Source organism: Oryzias latipes, chromosome 16 (assembly GCF_053564925.1).
Source record: "Oryzias latipes strain Hd-rR chromosome 16, Olatipes_Hd-rR_3.1".
Classification (NCBI taxonomy): domain Eukaryota; kingdom Metazoa; phylum Chordata; class Actinopteri; order Beloniformes; family Adrianichthyidae; genus Oryzias; species Oryzias latipes.
The window spans coordinates 7,864,518-7,892,108 of NC_136252.1; the positions used below are offsets into that span (position 1 = coordinate 7,864,518).

The window sequence follows — 27,591 nt, forward strand, 5'->3', positions numbered from 1 at the left end:
GAAGTCCTCCAGAGGACTGGTACCTTCTCCAGTCTGAGGCTCATATTAAATATGAATATATTATGGATATATACAGTGGAGGACTGTATATATCACTGAAATCACACCACACTGAAATCTTCGGTTGGATGTGCTGCCAAATTCTCGGAAACGCCTTTGGAGACGGCTTATGGTGGAGAAATGGACATTCAATTCCATTGCAACAGCTCTGGTGGACATTCCTGCTATCAGCATGCCAATTGCACGCTCCCCCTAAAATCTTGCTACATCTGCGGCAGTGTGCTGTGTGTTACAACTGAAGATTTCAGAGTGGCCTTTTCTTGTGGCCAGTCTAAAGCACATAGTTCAGAGAACTGGTTATTTTGTGTATGTGGAAAATGTTTCACATCTTTGAGGTCATACCATAAAAAATGGGAGCAATAACAAAAGTGTTGCGTTTATATTTTTGGTCAGTGTATATATATATGTGTAGATCTACTACACTAGACAAGACCCAAGGTGTAGGCTGTGCAAAGAGGCGCCTGAAACAATCCAGCACATAACTGCAGGGTGTAAGATGCTGGCAGGTAAAGCATACATGGAGCGCCACTATCAAGTGGCTGGAATAATATACAGGAACATGTGTGCAGAATACGAACTGGAAACCCCAAGGTCAAAATGGGAAACACCTCTGAATGTGGTAGAGAATGAGAGGGCAAAGATCCTGTGGGACTTCCAGATCCAGACTGATAGGATGGTAATGGCGAACCAACCAGACATTGTAGTGGTGGATAAAGAACAGAGGAAAGCCGTTGTGGTGGATGTGGCAGTGTCAAGCGATGGAAACCTCAGGAAGAAGGAACATGAGAAACTGGAGAAATACCAGGGACTCAGAGAAGAACTGGAGAAAGCCTGGAAAGTGAAGGTGACAGTGGTGCCTGTGGCAATTGGAGCACTCGGGGCAGTAACCCCCAAGCTGGAGGAGTGGCTACAACAGATACCTGGAAAGACCTCAGACCTCTCAGTCCAGAAAAGTGCAGTGCTAGAAACAGCTAAGATACTGCGCAGGACCCTCAAGCTCCTAGACCTCTGGTAGATATGAATGTAGTTTTTTTAAACATAATACCACAACCTTTTTTTAAATGTAAAATGTCACTATTTATATTTAAGAGAGCAGCAGCTCCATCCACAGAGTATTGTTTAAAAAATACAACAGATTGGCATCCATCATTATTCTAATCACAGAAAGACTGTTAGATCAATGAGATCCTATAAAAGACATCATGACAATGGTCATCCCTTTGACCATGATACAGGGTACACACGGCTGGAACGAATGAATGGAGATCAAATACAGTGATACAGGCTGCATGGCTCTCGTGCTCATATGTTGTTATTGTGATGTATTTTTTAATGGTCTGATGCAGCTGTTTGTGTGCTTTCCAGAAAGATGATGAGGCTGCTCGTGCACAATAAAACACCTGTTGTTTGTGGGCGAGAGCGTCACTAATCTAACAAGTGGCAAATACAGCGGCTCTTTTTGATCAAAGGTGTTATGCAGCTGATAATGAGTCTCAGATTTCCTTTCTGTGCTGAATGTCCCCAACAGACGGAGAAACGTTGTTCTTATTTGAAAAATTCTAGACTTGCTGAGCTGTAAAAATGTACTGTTTCAAAGCTGTTTTGGGGCTTTTGTTGTTGTTTAGTTTTTTTTACTGTGCCGTCTGCCTTAATTAAAAGGCACTAACATTCACAGAAGAAGCCTTTGTGTTTGTATTCATAAGATGTCCACTGCTTTTTAAAAAGCTTACACAAAGGCACAACATCAAAAGACCCAGGGGGTTCGATAGCTCTGCCAAGCAGAAAATGAAATTCACTCCAGTTCAGCCCAACTCCATAAATCTTCTCCCCACATGGCTGTTTCTGCTGACCTTGAAAGGGAGTTCACAATCAGGAACGAGTTTGTGTTTTGGTCTTCAGGTTTTCAAGCAATTCAAAATGAATAAAATTAATTTAACCCTAGTACATTCCAGGAACGTGTAGTCAGAGGAGGCAGGTGAGGCAGTGTCTCACTTGTCATCATTAGATGTGTACTAATAGTAAAATAAATATCTGTTCTCCAATCTGTACTTTAAAGGCAATATGATTTTTACATTTTAATCGTTTTTATCCTCGAAACTGCAGTGTTTGGTGTTTTTCCCCTGGACTGAATATGAGAACATCCAAACAGGAAATTTTGTTAACAAATTGGAAGTTTTGTCAACAAATTCTACCAATCCCCCTTGGTAGGGGTGTGGACTTTCAAGAAAATAACTCCTGACTGGCGAGAGTGGTTGCCATAGAAATGTTGATTCACACAGATGTGGACCAATCTCTGTTTCATGACAATTTCTGGTTCCAACACAGCGATGCAAGTGTTGCGAAAAAATTACGACTAAAAACCATTTTCTTTGGGTGATGTCACACTCAGTCGCTCCAGTTCTTATGCACAGACAATTGTGCAGTCCTGTACAAACTGGGTTGACTGCAATGCCTTTAGGTCAGCGTGTGTAATAATGTAATATTTTTTCAAAATGTGTATTTATTTTTCACATTTTTATAACTTTTCCTTACTTTCCATATTATAGGTAATGAATTTCACGTTTGTGTACTGTTTATTTAGGCTATGTCCGAATCCAAACCCCGAACTACTAAAAAACTATTTACTGCCCTACATTTTAAAAGCAATTCAGCACTTTTCTTTCTTTTTTTTAAATTCAAAAATCGATTTTTCAATTTATTTAAACTGATCCTGATTTGACCCCATATACCTTCTCTAAACCAGGGATCTGCCATCTGAGGCTCCAGAGCCATATGCATCTGGGAGGTATTCCAGGAAGCATGTTTAAACTACCCTGAGTTTAACCCTGAACTCTGGCTGAAATCCGCCTGAACTTGCTTACTCTGGGTATGTCGGTTCCAAAAGACCGGATATGAGTTGACGTAATTACGCTTGACTTGGTAACCCTGGGTTAATGCACGTGCACAGCAGGTACATAAAGACATTCTCAATAGATCACCGATTTCTGGAGTCACCATGGAAAAAAAGGGAAAAAAAAGAAAGCGCTATACTTCAGTGAGACGGAGTCTGAGATTTTAAAGACGGCGTATGAAGATTATACGTCCATCAAAAAAGTAACACGGCTGCATCATCAAAAGAAAGAGTTTCTGCTAGTAGTAGAAGAACAGACAAAGTAAACGCACGAGTTTCTGATCTTGTTTCCATTTTCCTTGTGACGCATATATATAACTTATCCAATTTTGCCAACTTAAATGAATTACTTCTATTGGTAACAAATAATTGAGTTAAATTTATTCAACCTAATTTTTTACGTCTATAAAACTCAATAATTGTTTATACAACTCAAATTTACGTATTTATCTAACTAAATGACATATGACTCCAATTTAATTAATATTTTTTCCATCTTAATTAATTATATTTCTTGAACTCTCATGTCTAAGTTTGAGCCGGCAGATATGCTCATTTTTGTAACAACAAAAAGGACGGGAAAAAAATGCTCAGAGTGCATAAATTCATTAAAGAATTTTCCATCATTGTCATTACATGAACCACCAGTAGGGGTGCTATATAAACACATCATCCTCTCCTTCACTCTCCCTCATGTTGCAGAGACGTAAGCATAGTAGGACAAAATAACAGGGCAAAACAGTAAAACAGCTAAACAACTAAACACATTTGGTCAAAAACCCACACTTAAACCCAAATCCGTCCAGACAACAGTGTTGCCAGATAGGGCGGTTTTCTGCCAATTGGGCAGTTTTGGTTCTAAATTTGCGGGTAAAAATGGCTTTGGGCGGGTATGCATAATTTGGGCGGTTTTAGGGTAGGTTCGGCGGGTTTTTTCCCCTCATGAATATATAATAGCGGACTACATTAGGCTGTGTGCCTGTTGGAGTCTTATGTACTGAAGCTCAGTGAACGCACCAGGCAGAGACGCTTAATGGGCTCTGTCATCAAACCTGTCGTTGGGTGTGTTCAACGCCCCGCCCCGCCTCTAAGAAATTGTGTTCTTTAAAGCCTGACACTGCGGCTGTGTGTGGGAAGAGCTACCAGCTGAAGTTATGGTCTGATCGCTGCATGGAGCGATGTTTGTCAATGCATGGTAGACACGGAGAATGTGGAGAGATCAGGTTTATTATTTTGAAGAGTTCTACTTGGTAATCATGTTTCCATGTTTGAGTTCATAAAATCATCCCAGGGAAAGTCTCTGCTTCAACTCCCGCAGGGAAAGCTGCGTCTTAATCTGACGCCCGTGTTTCCATCTTTCTGACAGAGTTTATGCCAAAGCCCCTCCTCCGCCTCTTTACCTGCTTTTCCTCTCTACCCGTTCACCTGTTCACACCCTCTCCAGCTGAGAGTTGTTTCCCCCGCGCTCCTCAGTGTGTCCTACACAGAGAGCGCAAAATACGTTCATCATAGGTTGACACGATAGTCGGGGCGCTCCAGCGCCGCACAAGGATGAAACAGCCGGACGCAGGTTTAGGTTATAGCGGGTATAGAGCGGGTTAAGCAAATGAATGGAAGAAGGCGGCCCGCTGAAGAAATGTTCAATAGTGTACACATTTTATTATTAGTATGAACTGTCTTTTATTTAGAAACATCTTTTATTTTGCTAAATCAGTCCAGTACGAAAAAAAACATCAACAAAAGCTGCGTTGGGCGGTTTTTGGCTGGGTCTGGCGGTTTTCAATTGACTTTTGGGCTGGAAAACTGTGACTCTATCTGGCAACGCTGCCAGACAAGCAAAGGGAATGGTATCCCACAATCCCTTGCAATGCCAATCTAACAGCAGCACCAAAGTTACACTTACTTAACTGAATTAATTTGAATGAAAGTAAAATAACTGTCTGAAAACTACGTGTTATTTTTAAGCTGACTTAACAAAAAAAATGATTTATCTTAACTGAAGCAAATAATTAAGTTAGATCAAAGTAAAAAAGTTTTTTTTTCCAACATCCATACGTGGTTTTATCACCCTCTCACGGTGGAAAAAGTATTATCTGAGCTTTTTCATCCACTAAATCATCTTCAAATGGACACGCCATGCTGCTTCACCTCTCTGAAAACAAACTAACCTTCAACTAAACCTGATCCAGACCAGGTTATGTTCAGAGCATGAGTTACTATGGCAACTTGACATATCCTGAAAAATACCTCCATTTCTGGAACTGAAAGCTGAGTTTATCAACTTCCTTAGCCTCAAACTAACCGTGGGAGCTAGCATAACCTGCTTTCTGGAATACCCCCCTGGTCTTGGCCACAAAAATATAAGTGAATTGTCTTGATCTAACAGTAAAGAGGCTCCTCTTTTGTTTAGGTCCGTGAGAAACTGGTCTAAATGGGTCTTTTTGTGTTAAAGGTTGTAAACCCCCGGTCGAAACAGTTTCTAAACCCAGAAATATACGGCAGATGCCGATGGTGACGCTGTGCCCCATATTTTCAGCGGGTGTTGCATTCAATGAACTTTAAAATGTCGTTCATTAATACTTTACTAAGTGTTTTCTTCTAAAAGCATTAACAGCAATTAATCAATTATTTTTATTTTTGTGAACACTCCTATTGATGGCAAGATAATTTAAGAAATGTAAACGATGTTAAAGAAGAAAGAGGAAAATCATTGCATTTGCAACTTTTCTGGGGGGAGTATCTGATTTCCCAGCTGTCATTGAACCTATCACAGCTCCTGCTCCGGGTCTAAACAAGGAGGAACTTTTCGCTGGGAGTTGAAACTGCCTGACGAGGACGTGGGATGCTGGGATGGGGAGATAAAACTACGACTAGGGGGGTGAAAAGTCTAAAAAGTGCGATGTACTTTTCTTGTCCCTGAAAAAGAAACTATGGAGAACGCCTCTGTGTCCGCCCAAGGCCAAGCGCACCAAGCCCAGATCATGGAAAACCCGCTCCAGGTGAGTGTGATCTATCCGCAGGTGCAGGGAGGAGGAGTGAGCAGGAGGTTTGCGCTTCATCTCTGTGACATGCAGGTTCTAGACCAACATAAGCTGTTGATTTTTCCTTCTCCTTCCCTCACATTGGATATAAAAAGAAAACCTGGCAGCTTTAGAGAAAAGATTCTGCCAGATATGATAATGAGAGGATGCTGGCTGTGATTCAGGGGTGCAGCTCTGTTTCTGATGCTCTCAAACAGATAATGAATAATAAAAAAAAAAGCATACAACAGATTGGATTTATGGATTTTATCCCCACAAACCTCAGGTTTATCCCACCATGCTTGCTCTATGAACTCTCCTATGACTTAAATCTAGTCCAGCCGGCTCCAGCTGATTTGCCTCACTGCAGGCAAGCAGGTAAGAAGCAAGCTTCAGTTTATTTTTCATGAACTTTGCCTCTCCAAGACGCTGCAATCTTATGAACAGCAACAGATTAAGTGAGTCCCCCTGCCAAAAAAAACGAAAGGGGAAAAAAAAGGCTTTAAGCCAAAACCTCTGGCTGGAAAGCTCTCTGAGTAATGAAGTCATGCGCATGAACAGCCAACAGGAAAGTTTTGGCACCTGAGGAGCCCTGTGTCTTTCATCATTTGTCCACTGACTATCTGTCCATTAAGCTCAGCATGCAGGACACATGTGTTGGTCTGCTCGTCTTTAACCGTCCTGCTCTTCATGCAGAGACGCATTTTCTCCGACTTGTGTTCCCATGTTTCTTTTGTGTGACAATGGGGACCAGAGACTGAATGAGAGATTAGCAGAGGAGGAAACAGAGGCGTGAGTAATGAGTAATGTGGGCTGATGAAGAATAGATCTTCTGTACACGTCCTGAGCAGCTGGGCAGCTACCCACCATCCCAGAGAACATCCCAGGGGACAATATCTGTCTGTCTTTGTCCTTAACATCCTTTCGTCTTTACATGGGTGTATAAATGTTTAGGGTTCACATGTATTTTGTGTTTTACAGTTTCTGTTAAAGGGAGGCTTGTGCTTCATAAAAATACTCACTCGTCCAAAAGTTCACAAACTGAGTGGGTCTTAGGGGTTATCTTCCAGGATTCGTTGTTTGTTCTTTGACTCAACTGTCACTCATCTTTCTGTCCTCAGCAACTCTGAGCAAAACGTGAAAAGATCAGCCCATTATCCCAGAGGAACAAACCCCTATTGTCATGGAAACAAAGAGTTCTGCTGTTGGAACATCTCTGTCTGATGGTTGGTCAGTGTCCTGTTGAGGAGTGGGATCATGTGCTCTGTTCAATCAAATACACTTTTTTTTATATATAAAAAGGGCTTCTCATACCGTGCACAGCTTGAAAAATTTTACAATTAAAAACAAAAACATAGACAGAAATTATGGTAAGTTAAAAACCCAGCCCTCTACCAACAAACATTCTTGTTCCCACGCACCATGAACAACTCTTATAAAAGTAATTTATGCTCAGCTCTTTTAAACCTCATGTTCAGAGTCTTGCGGCAGAACGAGGTCGACCTCAGCCGTTCATTCATTCCAGCTTCATTGTTTCATCCAAATATTCAGAATAAAATCATTCCCATTGCAGTTTTCAATGTTTGTTGTTCTAAATCTTCTTTTTTGCAACCAAAACATTCAAAAAATGATAGAACCCCCCTTTTGTTATATTTGCAAAAACTTTATTTCTTTTTTTTTAATATGCATGACATCCAACAGGTTGTCAGGAGGTTTACAAACCAGTATCCAATTAGATAAAAAATATGGATATCCATGGTAAAATGAGAAACTATTAAGCATTCATGAGTCATCAGTGGACAGGTAGGAAACATGGGTAAAAAAAACATACTGGTACTAGTCTTCAGAGCTGTGTCTGTCTACCTCCAGAGAGAACAAAACAGAGTTTAGCACACTCAGAATGACTGTAGGATCTGCTTAACAAAAAAAAGAGACACAAGTTAATGAGTAAAAATAACAAGTAAACATGCATGGGAACAAGAGCACAGACAGCAGAGCTGACAGAGTGACGCCACAGTTTAGACCTACAGCAAAATAAGTTCACAGAGTCCTATAGAAATTTGGAAATTGTTTCATCTGCCCATTGACTATAAAACAGAAACCTGGTGGACCACATTTTTTGCCTGTTTTGATCAAGAATGTCTAAATTTTGAAACATTTTATTGAGGGAGTATAAAGATTGGTTTGGTTTGTGAAAATTGCAAATAATAATGTTTCATTAGGAATGATATTGATTGCATCTCATCTATTCTGTGTGCCATCAGAAACAGACAGTTATCATTTTAAAAAGACACGCATGTTTGTACCATTGTCTGTATAAGAGAACTGGACTAAGTGACTTTAATGTCACCCATAGGAAATGCTTTACTTCTGGCTCCAACATAATGAAGTTAATTTAGTCATCTTTGTTTTGTTTGTTTTTGTGATACGGATGCTACCGTGTGGGAACCAGTAGCATCAGTAAGCAGTGGTTGGTCCGAGGCGGTCTGTTTCTATGGCAACCACACTAGTCATTCAGGAGTGAGCTCATTGGAAGTCCAAACCCATTCTATTTGAAAGCAGGCTACCCAAAATCTATCATATAAGTATGACCAAGAACATGTTTAAAAATGGTGTCAGAGCAAGAATGGTTATTCTGACCAATAAAATGACTGAATAGCTGTTTATTTTGCTGTAGAAGTCTATGGGATTTTGGCTTCTTGGAAGTAGCCACAGGAAGTAGGTACTTCCTGTTTGGAACACCAGAGGGGAGGGGTCAGTTCTCATATATATTCAATTGTTTGTACATGTGATTTCTGAAGTATTTTTCTCTAACACTCATTTTATGCCTTGCGACATTCCTGCATGCGTTCTCTCTGTGGCACATGACTGAATTTGGCAAAGAAAACCTTTAAAAAGTGTTGCTGACTTTGTTTTTTGAAAACCCTCGTCTCAGAAGACACAAAGACACATTGATATAAATACTGTATGGGGTAAGTCTCCTGCAGTCTGTTAGTAGTAACAGGAATATTTACTCAGTAGTCCAGGAAGCAAAAGGCACTCCCAATGAGATGGCTTTGTTTGCTCAGTCTGCGACAGAGAAGCTCCATTTCTTCGTCTGTGCTTACTTTCTCTTCCTCAGTGCATACAGAACTGAGCTTTATGAATGACACCCCCCCCCCCCTTCAAACACACACATCAGCTCTTTTGTTTTTTGTTTTTGCCAGACAAACCATTCAGACGGGGATAATTTCTTGTAATTTGTTTGGATTCAGTAGCTGCTAAACTTAATCAGATGAGAAAATCTCCAATACCAGACGGGCAGAATCCCGTCTTGCTCTTTAAATTGCCATCTCCTGTGTGAAGTCTGTGAAATAGATGAGTATCTGACACAGCCTGGCTCGGTTATTGATCTTTGGAGAGCAAAGACCCCCATGGAAGAACATGCCATCAGTCTCATCATTTTTCCAGAGTAACGGTGACCCCGCCCTCATCCGACTGACTGACTGCTTCAGTATTCAGGTCAATCACAGAACACCAACACCGTAACATACTTTCAAACCCTGATGTGATATCAGTCCCCCCAGGACTCTCATCAGCAGTCTGCACATCTGCCCCCTCCCCCTCCCCTCCTTTTCCTCTATCATCTTGTTTGCTTGTGAAATCATCACACACACACAAACACACTGAGGTCTGACTCATGTTCATCTGGGGTGTTGGATCAGGGGGATCCAGGTCAGTGGGTTCATCACAGTTAAAGTGAAGAGCAGAATGACCAAACTCTGCCCTCTGACATTTCAAACTGCACCACAACCCTCTGCTGGATGAACTCTATCTGGCTGCAGTGGAGAAGCAGTCAGTGTCATGTCAGGTGTTAGATTTGCTTTGTGCTTGTGGACCGGAACTAGTGGACTGCAGACGGACACTTTCTGTTTTCAGCTCCAAATCATGGTTTTGCGGTTATTTTTTAAAATTCAGATTTCTTGTTGTCTTTTCATGTACATTTATTTTCATGTTTTTGCCTGTATTGCTTTTGTACTCGTTGATGTATTTTCAGTAGTGGTGTAACGATTAATGGACTTAATCGATTTTATATTCCTACAATCCAACCAGAGCGATCTGTCTGAAGTAAGTTGTTAATCGATTTGCCATCATAAAATCACTTAAAAATGAAATAAATCGATTATACTGATCATGGAAAATACTAAATAATTTGGATAATAATAAATTTGGATTGAGACACAGTAGGTTTATTTTACTATAAAGTAAAAACGAAAAAGTGCATCACAGCAGACAACACACACCTGATGACATCAGCAAAAACTGATCAACCATTACTTCAGTCCAATGTGTGGAAACACTTTGAATTTAGTAAAGTCATGTGACCAGACAGTGTGCTAGAATGTTCCAATAATGTTCCCTTTGGATTCTTTGGATGTGGAAAAACAACAGTGGACTGAACTTTGGGAAACTAAAATGTGAATGGATTTGACATTCATTCTAGTTTGCTTGTTTGTTTGGACACATATTTAGTTTACACTTGATTATCTTGTAAGAAAGAAACTGGTGCCAGTGACACTCCCCACTCCCCTCAGCCAAACTGCTGCTGTGTCCCTGGGCAAGACACCTTACCTCCCTTCCTCCAGCATGGCCCCACCCGAGCCAATGCGTATTAATGTCCCAGTGATGGTCAGAGGGGCTGTAGCCATGTACTAGCAGCCATGACCCTGTCAGACTGCCCCAGGACAACTGTGGCTTCATCAGTAGTCTACCAACACAGAGGATGAATGAGGAGTGAATGAATGATGGACATACATTGTAAGCACTTTGAGTGTCTGGAAAAGTGCAAACAAATCCAGTCCGTTATGATTAATATTTTTATTAAGAAATACAAGGAATCTGGAAATTTCACCTGCACTGTTCAGTACAGGGTATTTTTCTCTGAGTCACAATGGTTGACGTTTTGGATGAAGATCGATTTTAGGTCAGTGAATCGGATCATTCTAAATGAACCAAAATCGACTATGATTTGGATCGGCATCCACTAATTGTGATGTCCATCAAATCATTGCTAAAATGAATCGTTCCGCACCTAATTTTCAGTTAAAAAGAATGATGGCAAACATGACCCTAAATTCCTTCTGAAGGAGGTTACAAATATGGGACTTTTTTTGTAATATTCATAAAAAGATTCCCCATAATTTAATAGGAGATATGAACCATAAATATAACATTTAAGTTCTTGTATTAGTGCAGGACTAGGGAAACCTGGGTTTGATTCCCAGGGTGTCCCATGAGCTTCATCCAGGTTCCTTAGGCAAAGACCCTTCGCTCTACTGCCTAACTATGTAGCCATAAGGAGGCCTAAGTATGGGTCTCCCTGTGCCGGTCCACAGCCCAGATAAAATACTGGGTATTCGGCGTAAAAATCTTTGCCAAGCCGAGAAGCCAAAAGGTGAAGATGCAACAAGTTTAATTAATGACGGTGTGACGTTTTTGACATCCATTATAAAAGCTCTGGCAAGTATTTCACTTGAAAAAATTTTATTTTGGTTAGATGCAAAGCATACTTGTGTTTTTTCCTCAGCTCCCTCCATTCATTTTTTTAATTTTCATTTTTAAGGCCCGTACACACCGGGACGAATATTCGCCAGGCGTTATTCGCCAGCGTTTTTCGCCACGTTTTTTGTGTTCACACCCAGGCGATTTTCGCTGACGATGAGTGGAGTGAACATGTAATTTCATTCCCTGACATTAGATGGCGCTTAATGTAAACAGAAATACTCCTGTACACAAGGTGGCGCTGCGCAACTTTACGCTTCTTAAAGTCGCTTTTCACTCAGAAGAAGAGAGCAAGTATTTACACGCTTGTCAGAATCAAACAAAGAAAACATGAATATTTCAAGCACCAGTAGCTCCAACTGGTGCTTGGTTCGGGGATATTTTAGAATGTCCGTCATTATTTCTTCGCGGCAGTGTAGACGCTACTTGGCGTCTATCTTCTTCGCTGGTATGTGTGCTCAGCAAGGGAGTTTTGTGTTTGAGCGCCCCCAAGTTGTGTTTTACTGTAACTTCAGAAGCTCCAGACACGTGAGCAAAAGCGCCGTTCTCATTGGTCGAGTAGAAAAAAAAAAACGAACCCGAGGCGTTTTTTTTTTTTTGACGCTTTAACGCGTGGCGTTTTTTCGCGTCGGTGTGCACACTCTCGTTGGTGCCCTTTGTTTAGTCACGAGGCGTTAAACGTCGGCGAAAATCGCCGGCGAAATTCGTCCCGGTGTGAACAGGCCTTTATAGAAATGAGGCAGTTGGGTCTCACAGAATGTGGCTGGCATGTATTAAACATGCAGATTTAAAACATCTAATTTATTACTTTAACCTTTGCATATCCAATCCTGATGTTATACCAGATCAGACAGATGTTCTATTAGCTTACCTTTTGATGTTAAGTTGAAGGATGCCCCATTAAAGTGTCAGAAGTTGTTAAACTTGTGATTGCGGCCCACTTTGATGTGGGCTGAACTGTGAACTGAACTTGAACGATTGGCTCTGATTCACCACTGATCTCTTCAACGGCTTTTTTGTTCAATTTTAGTGAGGACATTTTGTCTGTATTTGTTTACTTAAAAGCTTAGTGTTACTGATATGATATCCATCCATCCATTATCTGAACCCGTTGTATCCTTTTCGGGGTCGTGGGGTTATCTGGACCTGTCCCGGGAGAAGAAGGGGATACACCCTGGACAGATTTTGACATGACATGGTTTTTTTTAAATAATGTAATGAAAAGTGTGCACTCTTTCTGTTTTCTAGTATCACATTCATAATGGATGCAGTGACGTTGGGATGCTGGTCTCTACTTTACTCAACGAACTTCTTCCCTCCACAACATCCACCTTCCACCCACTAACAAACATGCTTAGATTTTCTTTGTAAAATGTGTCCATCTACAGCCACCAGCATGTTAATGACTTGAAATTCATTTTTCTCTTGATGACCATTTTTCAAAAGAAGTGATGTAAAAGTGTCCCTGCATTTTTTCCTTTTAACAAAATGAACAACTTTTCAGCTCTGCTGCAGGTCCTTATTAAGTATCTCCAGAAAGTGTATCAGGTTTCATAAAATAGGCTTTAAAAGCAGAGAACTCTTTTCCCTTTTTATATATAACATTAATTCAAGGTTAAATTTGCTGCAGCATGCACTAAAGTAAGGTTACTATTGACTCAATGAGGCCATTTTTTTAAATATTGTGTAGAACTGGAAATCTAGTCTCATTAAAAAATTTAAAATGAAGGAAACCTGTTTCTTAATGTCTGAAAAGCATCTTAAATATTGAAATTTAGTGATGAGCACCATTCTGTTGTGAGGAGAACATATCTGGATAACGGCTTCTGTGTTTGCTTACAAAAATTTTTTTGCCTGTTTACTGTTTGTTTCTACAGAACTATCTCCTGGGAATCCTCATCTCCATATGTGGGAATGTCCTCATCAGCTTTTCACTCAACATTCAGGTAAATAACATGGAAATTCCCCTCACTCTGAACGGACACTGAACATTTCCACTGACAGTTTTCTCAAGTTTGCAAAATCTTGCCTTGAGACTTTTTATGGACTCACTCGTGCATTAATTTAGCAATGGTCAGCAGAACATGTGAATATTATGACTCAATAAACCTTTTTGAACTTAAAGTTGGCATCTGGTGACAGGCAATTGTTTTTATTATGGATAAAATATAGTACTATAGAGCCTTGTTTCCACTGAGCGGTCCGGTCTGGTCCAGTTTAGAATGGTCCAGGTAATTCAGGAGAGCGTTTCCGCTCAGCTGGATAGCTGCATAAAGCTAACAACAACAATGGAGATCCTCCAGCAGCTTCCTTTTTTTTCTTCTTAGCTTTAGGTTCTTTGTAGATACAAAGCATTTAATGTTGTTTGAGAGAAGAATGAGAGCGGTGAAGAGGAATACCTCTGGATCTTTCTTGGAGCTTTCTTTTGTCATAATGACCTTCAGCCAATCAATGGGTTTCAACAGAAGCTCCGCCCTAACTGGTCTATTCCATTTTTCTATGGACCTAAAACACACGTGGTAACCAAAAATGGTATTGTTCGGCGCAGTTTAATAGGTCAGTTTTATATGAAAACGCTCAGAATACTGGACCGGACCGCGCAGTGGAAACAAGGCTTTAATTTACATAACAAGTGGCTGGATGACTCAGTTGGCTGAGTGTCGTACTGGCATGTAAGAAACGAGGGTTTGATTCCCAGCAATGAGCCTCATCCAGTGTGGTTCCTTAGGCTGCATTTACACTGAAGCAATTCACGCATCAGGGGCATTAAGTTTCAATGTACAGATACAATCTGAGGTCCTGCTGTGTGATTTGGGCGCGTCAACCAATCTAGGACTCAGCTTCGGGCATCTGACATTTTCAGTGACTCCATCAGCAGGTAGAAAAAAAAATCCAATAGGGCAGTGGACAGAGTAGCGAACTTCCATGCTTTTCATCGTGTGGCAATAAATGAAGTCCAGAAAAACATTGGCGGTTGCTCCTCCCACACGCGGCCGGGGCATCGATGACATTTTAGGGCAGGCATCGAACAGTAATTTGACGTGCGTCAAAAGCGAAGCGGCAGACAAGAATATGACGGGCGAATCGCGTCCAGTGAGAATGCCACTTTAGGCAATGTCCTTCGTGCTACTGCTTACCTATGTAGGCACAAAGAGGCCCAAGTCTAGTTCTCCCTGTGTGAGTTGTGGCAGGAAGGGCATCCGGCGTGAAAAACGCTGTACCTATGAAGTTCATCAGGTTTGCATTCTGTAGAAGCTCATACAGTCAGTAAATGTCCTTTGGTATTCACAAACACACATCCATCATTTCTACACTTTATGTGATGTTGTCCTAAAGTCTTTATAGCTGCAAACAATCATTATATTTCACCCATAGTCTGTAAATTACATTCAGCTTTTATGCTTGGTTGCATTTGATTGAGACAATGCAGAAACTGTGCTGTTTGTGGCGTAAAGGCTGACAGACAAATGCAGCTTCAAACTGGAAATGCTGCAAAAGCTGATTATGGTTGATTATTATTAGCCTCCACAAGCTCGTGGAGACAGAATTGCTGTTAATTATGAAGTATCCTGTAAATTAGTGTTAGGATTAGAAGACTTCCTGCTTCTTAATTGTCGCTTCTTTCAGAATAAAATGGTCATCAGCAGAGCAGGTGTGTGAGGAGTTGGAGGAAACTGCCTCAGACCAAAGTTGTCTCTTAAATTGCCGGCTTTGTTTTTAAAGTACTGAAGACGAGGTGAACAATGTTTCTTCCTCCCCGTACAGAAATACGCTCATGTCCGTCAGGCTCAGCGTGGCTCCAAGCCGTATTACACCTCCGGCGTGTGGTGGTGCGGTGTGACTCTCATGGGCGTTGGGGAGTTGGGGAATTTTGCGGCCTACGGCTTTGCACCTGCCTCGCTTATTGCCCCGCTGGGCTGTGTGTCTGTTATAGGTGAGTATGACCTTTTTTCTCTCATGAATAAAGTACGAGTTTTAGCGAAAGCAAATGCTTCATGCAGTTCTTGTGATGCTGTCAAAGCAAATGCATCCTTTCATGGCCAAAAGATCAAGCATTTATGATTTAGAACACTAAAACCTGCAATACCTTACCAGTACAGGAAAAATCAACGGCTGAGACAGATTGTCACTTGGTGTTAGCTTTACCTTTTTAAAGGTAAATATGTGAATATGCAAAGCAAATATTTTTCATTTTAAACCAAAGAGTTCTTTTTCTGCCAAATTTCTTTCAAGATCTGCTAGAATGTTTGTCGTTTCCATGCTGTGCATATGTAAGCTTGCCCTGGCTCAGTCTGCAGCTTCTGGATAAATGCATCATTCAGGTTCAGACTTTATAATAAAACATGTACTAAATGGATTTGTGCTTGCTACAATTTTACCCTCAATTATCTATATTTATACCTTTTTCAGTGTTTGATTCATCAAATTTAACACACAAACTAAAATACACAACATGTAATTCAGTCAAAAACGTTTGGAAATCATTTTTACCAAACCAATGAAGCGGACAAACAATTACAATCAAATTAGCATTAAAGCCTGTTTGCTTTAGTAAAGTATGCATTACTCTTTGCCTTTCCTGTCATGTGTTCTTTGCTCGAATGAAGAAATTTAAGTTTTGCTGGTTAAGATAAAAACCTAAAAGAAGCTTGTTCTAAAACCAGACCAGGAAGATTAACTGCCGCTAAAATTATTGCTAAAAAAGTATTGCACACTTGTCCAAAAGAAGGTGGAAGGTGGATGTTGTAGAACCTTCAGCACAGTGAGTGATTTATCCACTCAATCCCATTTGAATAACTACATTATTGTTTTGAACAAAGCACTTTCACCATAATCAAGTTTTCTGCTCCTTTCTAACCTTTTCACATGCTGGTCAGAACAACACAACTCATCCTGAAAGAGGACAAATTTATCCAGAAACACTTCCATTTAATTTTCTAACTTGCATAACGCCCAGTTCATGGATAAGCTCTCTGTTTACACTCTCTCCTTCTAGTTTACCGCCCCCTTCCCCCTAAAATGACTGGTGCAGCAAAAATGGTGAGCAAAATCGTAGCTAGCCCCCGTACAGTTTAGACCCAGATTCCAGCTCAGACGAGGAAAACAAAGACAAACATGGATCTATTTGTCTGCAAGTGGATCATCAGAACGGAGCGGAGCAGGGAGCTTGCTGCCTGCCTAGCCTATTTTTTACGTTACAAATAAGATCTTTTTCAAATGACTTTTTTAGTCTGCTCCTGATTCACAATGATTTGAATAGGAAAATAGTTAGAAATGCAATTTTAAGCTTAATTTTCTTTAAATATTTCCTACATCATGAGAAAAATGCCACAAGAACACGCTAAAAACATCAAAAACACATTTTTTTATAAACCTTTTTTTTTTTACAATCAACTATTTAGACTCGTATTCAACCCTGTGAAGTCCCCCCCACAGATGTCAATGTTAACAGTGTTTTCTTATATTTTTTATCCCTCCTTTGTCCTGGACGAATGATGGTGAACATTTTATTAATATTGACATGATTTGGGTGAATCTAAATATCTTCTCGTTTCAGATTTACACGTAACCTAACTGCTCTGGGCTTAAGGAATCCTATGACTCACTCCAGACAAACACTGTAACCCAGTTGTAACCTCTTTGTCATGCAGTAAATCTGACTAATTTCAGTGTTCACTATTCTGGAGTGTGCTTCAACTGGAAGCTGCTTGGAGCATTCAACTTAGAACAGTTCCCCTCCTGTCACTGTGATGCAGGAAGAGTCGATGATTGTAATGATGGTCGTCACCCAACAATTTCCTGCAGTATCATCTTGCAAGTGGTTGAATTGTTTTGTGGAAAAAACAAGCTGCAAATGTCATGTAGCTGCTCCTCTTCGCTGCAGCGCTAACGCTCTTTAGGCTTTAGTGAGCTGATAAATGTTGTCTTGAAATAACAAGGATTAAGGACAAGCTTGAAAACAGGAACCCCTTAATGTGTTGTGAAGATGAGCTTCACTCACCCCCGTTTTACTGGTAGTAATCCTCATGAGAAGCGGCGCTGCAGAGCAGCTGTCAAGTGCTTCTCAAGGACGTTTTCATCGAGTGATGCAGCACAGATGAAGAGCAATATGTCTGCGACTGCTTTACGATCTGTCCGCACTGGTAACAAGTCACTCCTTCACACTGATTCACACATATGGAAATGAACGCTCAAGCACATGCGGCTACGAGTTGTGTGTGACTGAAGTACACCCTGGGCTAATGGATTTAGTCAATCTGAGAAGCTCCCTTGACTGACAGATGCATGCACAACTACACACACACAAACTTCCCCCTGCTGTGCTGTTTTAATGGTTTTCCTGGAGCTCCCCTTTAGCTTCCGGGGGGTGGAGGGGGTTCGTATGGCTGGAGTGCGTAAACAGAGTGGCTTGTGGGTTAGGGGAGGAAACAAAAAGGTGTCTGGCTTCAGAAAGACGAGTAAATTGGGGAGAACAAAAAGGAAGGAACAAGGAACCAAGTGGAGGTGTATAAATAGATGAGAGGAGTGAATTTTGGGGGGGGGCATCTCATGCTCCTGTCAGCCGCCTGTCCGTTCATGTCACACCGGAACTCCAATGCTCCACAGAGAGCAATTACTGCTGTCCTGTCCACAGAGCCGTCTCTATTAGGAATGACAGCATTGTCCCGGTGCTGCTGTGTGGAGAAGAGCATCAGCTTGCTCTCCCAGATAACATGTCATCAAATGAAAATGAGGCGGAAGAAAAAAGAGAAACCTGCAGGAGAAGCATGCATCTCAGACATCAAACATGCGTTTATTAACACATGTTGACACCACTTAGAAATTCAAAGAGTCTGTTAACATTTCCTAATGACTTCCATGAGCTTAAAAAAGCCCCACAAAAGTCCTTTTGCAGAGAGATTTCACTTTCAAGCTGAGAATTGCACATCAAATACATGCTTGCACTCTTGTCAGATACTTTCTGTCAGTCTGTCTTTGTGTGTACGTAAGCCAGCACATTTACCATAAATGAGGTTTTTCTGAAGATGGAAGCCAGACTTTAGTCGCTTTTATCTTGTGGCGTCAGATCTCTGATGTGCCGGAAAGTCAGACACGTTGAATTTTCCCACAGGGAGGTTCCCATTACCGCACATCTGAGAGAACATGTACTGAATTAAGGCTGTACTGATCTGATGGGCGCACACACACACACACACGCACACACACACAGCAGCAGTGACACAACCGCATCCCTCCAGAGGTTCCTGTTGCCACATTTCTCATTTTATCAAGCTGTGTGAATCTCACTTTGCTGTGAGTTGCTATGGTTACTTCTTAGATCCAGATGGTCCCAGAGGCAAAAGTGCAGCCGTTAATGTGTATGTGAACGTCCTCACAGTATGAAATATTTAACAACTTACTGTTTCATCAGAATTTAAATGAGTGTTTGTAAAACTTCCAAATACACAGAGCAGTCCTGACAGTGTTCCACATCCTGAAGGGTTCACGATAAGTGGGTGAAAGTCAACACAAAGGATGAAGATCTGCACCAAGTTCACCTTTAAATCAGATATATTAGTCATGGAGCTTTTGGGGCTGAAATCCACTCTCTGATAACAAAATTCCCCCCTTTGCATAGCATCCGTTTGAGTGTTTAGAAAAAAGTCTTTTGGCATGTTGTGTCCCTTTTTTCAAGCACCTTTTCATTTCTCTGTGTATCGCTGTCTGCCCCGTCTGAATGACAGCATGCGGGACTTTTCTCATTGAGGTGGTTAAGTGTTAAGAAGGCCTGAGCCCCCTCCCCGGCTGCTGTCACCGGCAGATCTTGTTGCTTCCATGTCATCCGTGTTTGTTGTTCTGACTCGGGCAGCATGTCTGCCTGTGTGGCCATCCATCTGCATCCCCGCCTGTTCGACAGCACGTCTGTGTGTAACGCCCGCGTCGCTGTCTGCCGCTGTGACAGCTGAATGCTGAGTCAGCCTCCATTCTGGGGACATCCACAAAGCCTTCAAGAGACTCAACCCAGGCTTAGCTTTTGATTTCCTCTGCTGCAATTTTTGATTACCATCCTGATCAATAAGCTCACAAAAGCGTGGAACAGCATGGGGCCGACGGATTTGATTGTGCTGATCCTTCTGTTGCCATGCGGTCTGTGTGTTCAGGCAATCTGTTGATCAATTGTTGACAAGTGTTGTTTGTGAAGCTTCTCTTCTTATTTCACTTTTTAAGAAACCGACTAATGAGATCTTCTTTTCTCAGCCAGCGTCGTCATCTCCGTGGTTTTCCTGAAGGAGACCGTGTACACCTCTGACATTGTTGGTGAGCAAACATCTGAAACCACAACACTCCCTGCAGAGGGGACTTGAGAAGAGCATATCTCAGATCATATCAGCATTACAGTGTAAACAAAAGCACAACATAACAATTCCAGCATGTCTAATGCGCTGAATCCTAATCTGCATTGTAAAAACAGCTGGGATTGCTTTGCTTGGCTGTGGAGTCTACTGCTAAAAGCTGTCATGGTCACACAGCAAGCTGACAGCTTTGTGTATTGTTGTCAGATCAAGTAAAATTACATTTTTTTCTGGAAAAAAATCTATCTTTTTATTGTAGGAATGGTTTTTAGTGGATGGATTTGAGCAGAATAAAAAAAATAGTAAATTAGAACAATCCAGTAGAAAGTTTCAGTATTCCCTGCAGGTTCAGCAGCTTGTAGTATCGCTTGAGTTGTTCTGATTGACATAACGTGTGAAATACATTTTTAACAGTTATTTTGTATGTTTGCAGTGGAAAAAAACATTTCTGCAGCCTTATTACTTTGTGCCGTCCTCCTTTCACAGGTGGCACTCTGGCAATAACAGGGACATACCTCCTTGTTACCTTCGCCCCCCATACATCAACCCACATCACAGCTCATCTGGTGCAGTACTACTTCATCAGCTGGCACTTTTTGCTTTACCTTGTAGGTATTTCTTCAAATTCCTTCTTGAAGCAGTCAGTCTATATGAACTCATGGAAAAATAAGGATGCTGTCAAAATTCAAACTATGCCAACTTTTTGAAATCAATTAAAAAGAATTCATGATCGCCAACTGGAAGCCCTTTTTAGGTTAATTGCAAGGATTTTCAGCTGCTGGTTGGCAAATGTAAATTGATGATCAGGTGAACATGATCTGACGAGCGTCTTTTTAATGGGGTTAAAAATATACAAATGAATGTTCCTGTTTGATACACTTTTAATTAATGAAATGACAAAAGTAATCGTACTGCTCCTACCTCGCATGGCAGGTGCATTAGCACTCATCCATGGACTCTCCTGATCCAGTTTCACCCCAGGCAAACATGGCATAAACACAGGCGTTGTCATGGTAACAGATCCAAAGTGCAGAACAGAGCTGGGGGAAAAAGCTCTTTTTTCTACTGTATAATTTTCCCCAAAAATGACTTAATTTAATAAGTCATTCTGGGTAGAAGCACTCTTTAAATGTTTTTAAGGTTTTCACTGTTTTTAAATAAAAAAAACTTTAGATTTGAAGAAAGGCTGGTTCTGTTTAGATTTATTGATTATCAATAAACCCAAAACTGAGCCCAGAAGGATGATGACTTCTCTGGTTCCATAAAGTCCCACTCTGATCACCTCTTGATCTATTTTCAAAATGTTCCCAGTCGTCTTTTAACTATGCTGTTTTTAGACCAAATTTTAAAAAATCTGTGTCGTCTTCTGGGACATAGCTTTTGCAAAGAAGCAGGAGTTCATCAGAAATTCACCTCTGAGTCATTGGCGAGGCTGTGGCATGGACCAACCCTGTCCCCCCCACCATCATCCATCTACTTACACGTTCTCCCACTAGCTTACAGCCCCCCCCCCACCTAACATTAGTGGTGCAACAAAAATGGTGAGCAGTATAGGAGCTATCCAGTCATACAGTTCAGATCCAGGTCTGACGAGGAAAACAAAGACGTACACGGATCTATTTGTCTGTACGTGGATGCATCAGAATGGAGCAGAGCAGGGAGCTTGCCGATTGTAACGTTAACGCCACAAATACAATCTTTTTCAAACTAAATTTTTCATCTGCTCTTGATTCACAACAATTTGATAATGAAATGCTCAGAAATTCAAATTTAAGCTCAATTTTCTTTATATATGTCCTCCATGATCAGAAAAAAATGTAAAACACCATTTCAAATGGGGGCGGGGCTTTAAGGTGTTAAAGGTAAGGGTGCCCTGCAGAGCGGGGCTGTCATCATCCAGGCCACAGCATTACAGTAGACCGACATTCCCCATTTACTCTTGGAACTGGTCCCATTTTCTGAGCTGATGGAGAAAAATGTAGAGACAAAAGGAGCAACAATGAGAAAGATTCCTGCAGGAAATCACAGTTGGAGAGCTGAAGAAAAGGAAAAGGATTTTTTAAATCAAGCCAGTTTTGTTTCCTCTGGCTGCTGTGTGTACAAAGCTTTCTGTGGTTTTGCATTGCAGGCAGAGCATTTGTTAATAGTCGTCAGCCTGCAGCAGAGCAAGGGTGGGATTAACTGTAGCTGCTGATTAATCAGAGGAAATGAAATATCCACAACAAACTTCTCATTATTTCTAGAGGTCACGGCGTCATTCAATCTGGGAAGACTGCTGACTGTCTTTTACTGAGGAAGGTGTATTGTAAACAAGTAAATCGGCTCTTAGAGACCCTGATCTCTGTTGATCCATCTTTATGCCAAATATTGACATTTTGAAAACATCTCTTTATTTGGCGTGCTTACCGCTGCATCGGGATGACATTGGGAGACATTTAAAGGTCATCTTGCCCTTTTCTCCTAAATACTGTAGATGTACTTTTCCCTCTCTCCATCCATTACAGCTGGTGTTTATTGGTCCTTTAATGTCTTAATGCTGCTGGGCTTACAAGGACAGCCCAAGGCTTCTCATTAAGGACGAGGAATTCATTTCATTTTTCTGCCACAGTCATTTGTTTCCATTAAAACCCACTGCACTCTGACTGCTCGCAGCACTTTGTGAAACAGATAAGGGTCGGAGGGATTGCAGTTCATGTTCTCATTTTTCCTGCAAAGTTGAAGGGAATAGATTCGGCGTGAATGATTGTGTACGCTTCTTCTGCTTTCTCTCAACAGCTTATTGAGATCATCCTCTTTTGCATCCTCCTCTATCTGTACAAGAGGAGAAATGTGAAGCACATCGTCGTTGTGATGCTGCTGGTCGCCCTGCTCGGTATGAACAAGTCTGGAGCTGCCTGAATGAGTGCAGAAGTTGGGATTCAAACCGCTTCTTCAGAGGTTGCCTTGTTGCCAGGCTACCAAACCTGGATCTGTGCTCTGCTGCCGTTTCTGTAATGCACTCCAAAAACTCTCATTCTGACCACATACATTTGACTAATTACTAGTTAAATAAACCTATTCCACTAGATATAAGGCACCATGATAGTGTTTTAGTGGGAAAGAATGATGTTTCCACTTGTTGTATTGATTGATTTACTTATTAAAATTTGCTACATTTAGAATTATGGTAGTGTAAAGAGCAAATAATAATTCTGAAAGAAAATGTAGTCACAGCAGCTGGCAGTCCCAGACCGTACGAATCAATGAGGAAGGGTGAGGAACTTGTTTTGAAGTGGTGCAGGTGCTGGAGTGATGTCTGTGCTGTTGCAGCCTCTCTTACAGTCATCTCGGTGAAGGCGGTGTCAGGAATGATCACCGAGTCGATACAAGGTCAACTGCAGCTCATCTACCCCATCTTCTACGTCATGCTTGTTGTCATGGTGGCCTCCTGCGGATTCCAGATTAAGTTAGTCAAGCTTCTCTCACTGCTTCTGTGCACCCTGCATGGTTTTACAGCCTCTTTGTTCAAGTTTCCCATCACAGGGAAAGGCTTTTCATTTGTTGAGCAAGTTGAAGGTGACTGCTGTTCTGGCACGGGGACGTCACTGCACCTGTGAATTGGAAAAGGCAGAGAGTATGTGTCATCATGGGGCTTTGTACTATTCTTCTCTAATCCTATGATCTTCTTCTTGCAGATTTCTCAATCAGGCCATGAAGATGTTTGATGCCACAGAAGTGGTTCCAATCAACTTTGTGTTCTTCACTACAAGTGCTATAGTTGCAGGTAAGCACCAAAATGTCCCTCTGGGGAAAATTAAAAAGGGTCTTCATCTGCACCAGACTGAGGGTCTGCTGGATCCCTCTGAGCACCAAGCAGTCATCTGTTACGCATAACTATATGATACAGTGGTCCTACGTGGTTCATCTCTCGTTGTTGAACAGATTTTTTCCAGTGCATGTATTTATTTCACATTGTCATTGTCATTGGCTGTTGACCTTGTCTTCTAATAATTCTAAGGAATTATTTTGGTCTTTTTTTGAACCAGAATCTAACAGTGTCACATGAGCATACTTTAATATATAATATAATATATAATACATATTTTAAGTGAATCAAAATGTTCGTTCCTCGTGAAAAACAACCCCAAAGCGGTATTTTGATCCAATCTTGCCTTTCTGAGTATTCCTCACATTGTGTTATCACAAGGGGAGAACAGCCCCTTCCAGTAGGAGTCTGCGCTGCCAGCTCCGCCCCAGGCTAACATACCCACACACCCTCTCCCCCCACAATATGCAAATCCATATTTGTGGAAGTTTGGATGTTGTTTGTTTTCGTGGGGGAAATGCAGACCCGGTGACGAGGCTGGCTCTAAGTTAACGGCATGCAATGGGCGACTCCCGCAAGGAGAGAAAGGCGGAGCCTCAGAAATTGAATCTTTTCACTTTAAAATAGGAGCTCGCTGAAGTAACTGATATTTATTTTTAAAAAATCCATCTTTAGTGTCATAAAGGCAATATATTCTTTATATATGGAAATAGTTTACTCTGAAAGGTTTAAAAAAGGAATGATATAGCGCCTATATCATTCCTTTCTATATTATAGGCCCTCTAACACCATAGGGGGGAAAAAGTATTTATCAGCCATCAGTTCTCACACTTTAAAGACCCACTCAAATGAAAACTGTGTTTTTTTTAACATGTTCTTGTAGTATTTTTCTGATGATGGAGGACAAATATAACGAACATTAAGCCTAAAGTTGCATTTCTGAGTATTTTTTTAATTCAAATCATTGCGAATCAGGAGCAGATGAAAAATGCCATTGGAAAAAGGCTGTAGTTATGTAGAAACTACCAGGATGTGGCTGCAAGCCACAGTCTCTCTGCTCTGCTTCATTCTGATGCATCCACTGCAGACAAAAAGATCCATGTATGTCTTTATTTTCCTCGTCTTAGCTGGAATCTGAGTCTAATCTGTACAGCTGGATAGCTCCTATATTGCTAGCCATTTTTGTTGCACCGTTAATGTTAGGTTGGGGGTTTGAGGGGCTGTGAGGTCACGGGAGAGAGTGTAAACAAAGGGATGTTGGGAGGTTAGGGTAGGCTTTCTCCGCGCCAACTGCAGAAACTATGTCCTAGAAAACAACACAGGTTTTTTATCTAAAAACAGCATAATCATAATTAAAAGACCTCTCGGAACACTTTTACAATAGATCAAAAGGTGATAAGAGTGAGATTTTAAAAGACATTATTTCTGGATTAAAGATGGAATTCCCTTTTTTAAATAATTTGTAAATTCCTCAGTAAATAAGAATAATAAAAACTTGTCTCCTACAAACTAGATTCCGGTCCGTAACAGACCTGTAACGCCTTCTCTAACAGATTGTGTATTGATATAATAATAACAATATACAACAGTGTACATAATAATAATATAATTATGATCATTATCACATTTTAAAGTCTTTTTCTTGAATCAAAATGTGTCAAGAAATGTCATGGTTTTGGCTTAACTTCAACGTTTTCCTGTGAACATCCATAAACGTATGTCTATGAAGACTTCATCCAGGTTGATTCCATTATAGTAGTAGATTTAGGCACCGTCATCTGGACTTCATTTTTAAAGTTAGAAGACATTTCACCTCTTATTCAAGTGACTTTGTCAATTCTTTGTCAATTCAGAATTGACAAAGCCTCTAGGATAAGATGTGATGCGTGTTCTAACTCTGAAAAATAAGTCCAGATGACGGCGCCTAAATCTACTACTACTATGATCCATAAAGGTATTTTTTAATGGCAAAACTATGAATTTGAAATAAACAAGAGAAAGCATGTAGGACGGGCAGAAGGTTGAGCTACTAGTTTGTTTTCAGTGGTCAAACCAAAAAAAACTTACCTCTTTTAATGGGTTCATTATTTATTGTATATCTTTTTTTTAATAGTCCCTGTCTTTTGCCAATTTTCTAGTTTTGTCCTTTGGTGAGACCTTCAGATTTAAGTAGAATATTTAAATGTGTCCTTATCTCTACTTTCACATTGTGCAGTTTTTAATGTAATTGGAAAATGGCGTGTAAAAAAAAAAAAAAAAGCTCTGCAACACCACATTTAGAAAAACCTGCTGCTCTTGGTAGAAATCTTTAATGGAGCTTTTTCCATATATTTCAATAATGTTTTGACAAAAGCATGTAAAAATACCACAGAAGTAACCGGCTAAAGTTGTCAAAAAAATTGTAATTGTGTGAGGATAACGATCAGTGACAAATGTCCCAACCCGCACAACATGCAAAAATGGTGATTCACTTCTGTTTGCGTCAAACACTCAGAAGTTCTTGCTCAGCAAGACTGAACAAACCAAAAGCTCAAATTCATTTATTGCACTTTCTTGGCCGGTTCAGGTTTATATTTGTGTGAGTAAATAGAGAAGGAAACACTGGAAAACATGCACAGCGTGCTGTGGATGGAAATCTCTTAACCCGACTTTCCTGTCGGTTTTCTGACATCATGTCAGCCTGTTTCACTTTGGTGCTTTAGAGGAAGAACATGCTGCTTCTCTGCAGCAGCATATGATCACACAGGGACACGTCCAGGACCGAGGTGCCACGCTATGCATGTCGTGTCCACTTACACTCCGTTTTTTCCTGGAAATGCTCTTGGCATTACTACGGCTCTGCCTGCCCACTCAGTAAACCCACTATAGACTCCACTGAACAACAAATTTCTGATGCATCATATCAGCGGGGTGACAACATCCGTGGGTGGACTTCTCCTTTAAGATGTGTTCCACAATGAAGAAGATCGTTGTTTTGGTTTTAGAACACTGACGGTCACAAAAACCGGTTCTGGTCAGTAACGCATTCAAACAGAAATTGGAAATATTGCCTGTTCTGTTCATTTCCTCTGAAAAAGATGCTGTGAGCAACAGTAAATGTAGATTTTGGTTCTGTTACTGAATCTAGCTTAGAATCGTTCTTTTAGCCGTTTCACTATAAACAGTCTATCTTGCCGCTGTTGTCAGTAAAATGCTTCAATCTTGTGTACTTTCCTTGCAGGAATAGTATTTTACCAAGAGTTTGAGGGCTTGGCTTTACTGAACATTCTAATGTTCTTACTTGGGTAAGTTTAATAAATCCTACCATCCCATGGTTCTTCAAGATATGCCACACCAGATGGTTTATTTTTCCTTAAACTCTCTTCCAGCTGTCTTCTGTCCTTCCTTGGCATTTTCCTGATTGCTCGAAACAGACCGAAGATAAAGCAACAAGACAGCAATTTCATCGAAATGAACAGGATTCCAGGTAACTCACTTCTTAAATGTAGCCAGCCTGCAAAACCCTGTATTGGCCCACGACCCAACCATTGAAAGAATTGGTTTAGCAGCAGTCACCCTGAATTCATTTGAAGAGGTCTGCTTCTGTGGCAGCAGGGTCCATCTAATGAGCTGTGCGGTTCCATGTTCACAGGCAGAACGCGCACGGACAAAGTGCAGCCCGAGGCCAAGACTCCAACATACGGATCCCTGGCAGCTAAACTCATGTGCAGCAGCACTGGCCAAACAGACGAGTCGTAGGACCAGCTCCATCTGTTGGGACTCCCAGTTTTTGTCAACGTTTCTATTTATAGAAATGATGGGCATCTCTGAACTTGTGCTGGTGGCTGCATTTGTGATTTTCTACCCTGATTTATTCTTTAAAATATTTGACTCTGCATTATTGCATCAATGAATAATGGGAACATATGGCTTTGAGAATAAACACTCAAGAATGACACTAGA

At 40.9% G+C, this 27,591-nt stretch overlaps 1 protein-coding gene across 2 annotated transcripts; it reads left to right on the forward strand.

Moving 5' to 3' along the window:
- Window positions 1–5,692: 5,692 nt before the first annotated feature.
- Window positions 5,693–27,586, forward strand: nipal2 (NIPA like domain containing 2). 2 transcript variants are annotated; one of them, XM_004077622.5, is made up of 11 exons: window positions 5,693–5,949; window positions 13,389–13,457; window positions 15,277–15,445; window positions 19,750–19,809; window positions 20,331–20,452; window positions 22,620–22,716; window positions 23,154–23,289; window positions 23,519–23,607; window positions 26,870–26,933; window positions 27,018–27,115; window positions 27,281–27,586. In XM_004077622.5, the coding sequence occupies exons 1-11, from the start codon at window positions 5,881–5,883 to the stop codon at window positions 27,385–27,387; spliced, it is 1,080 nt and encodes a 359-aa protein (XP_004077670.1). In that variant the 5' UTR covers window positions 5,693–5,880; the 3' UTR covers window positions 27,388–27,586. The 2 variants fall into 2 exon arrangements, with proteins under 2 accessions (XP_004077670.1, XP_078789990.1); XM_078933864.1 differs by lacking the exons at window positions 5,693–5,949; window positions 15,277–15,445 and adding an exon at window positions 6,071–6,348.
- Window positions 27,587–27,591: the final 5 nt, after the last annotated feature.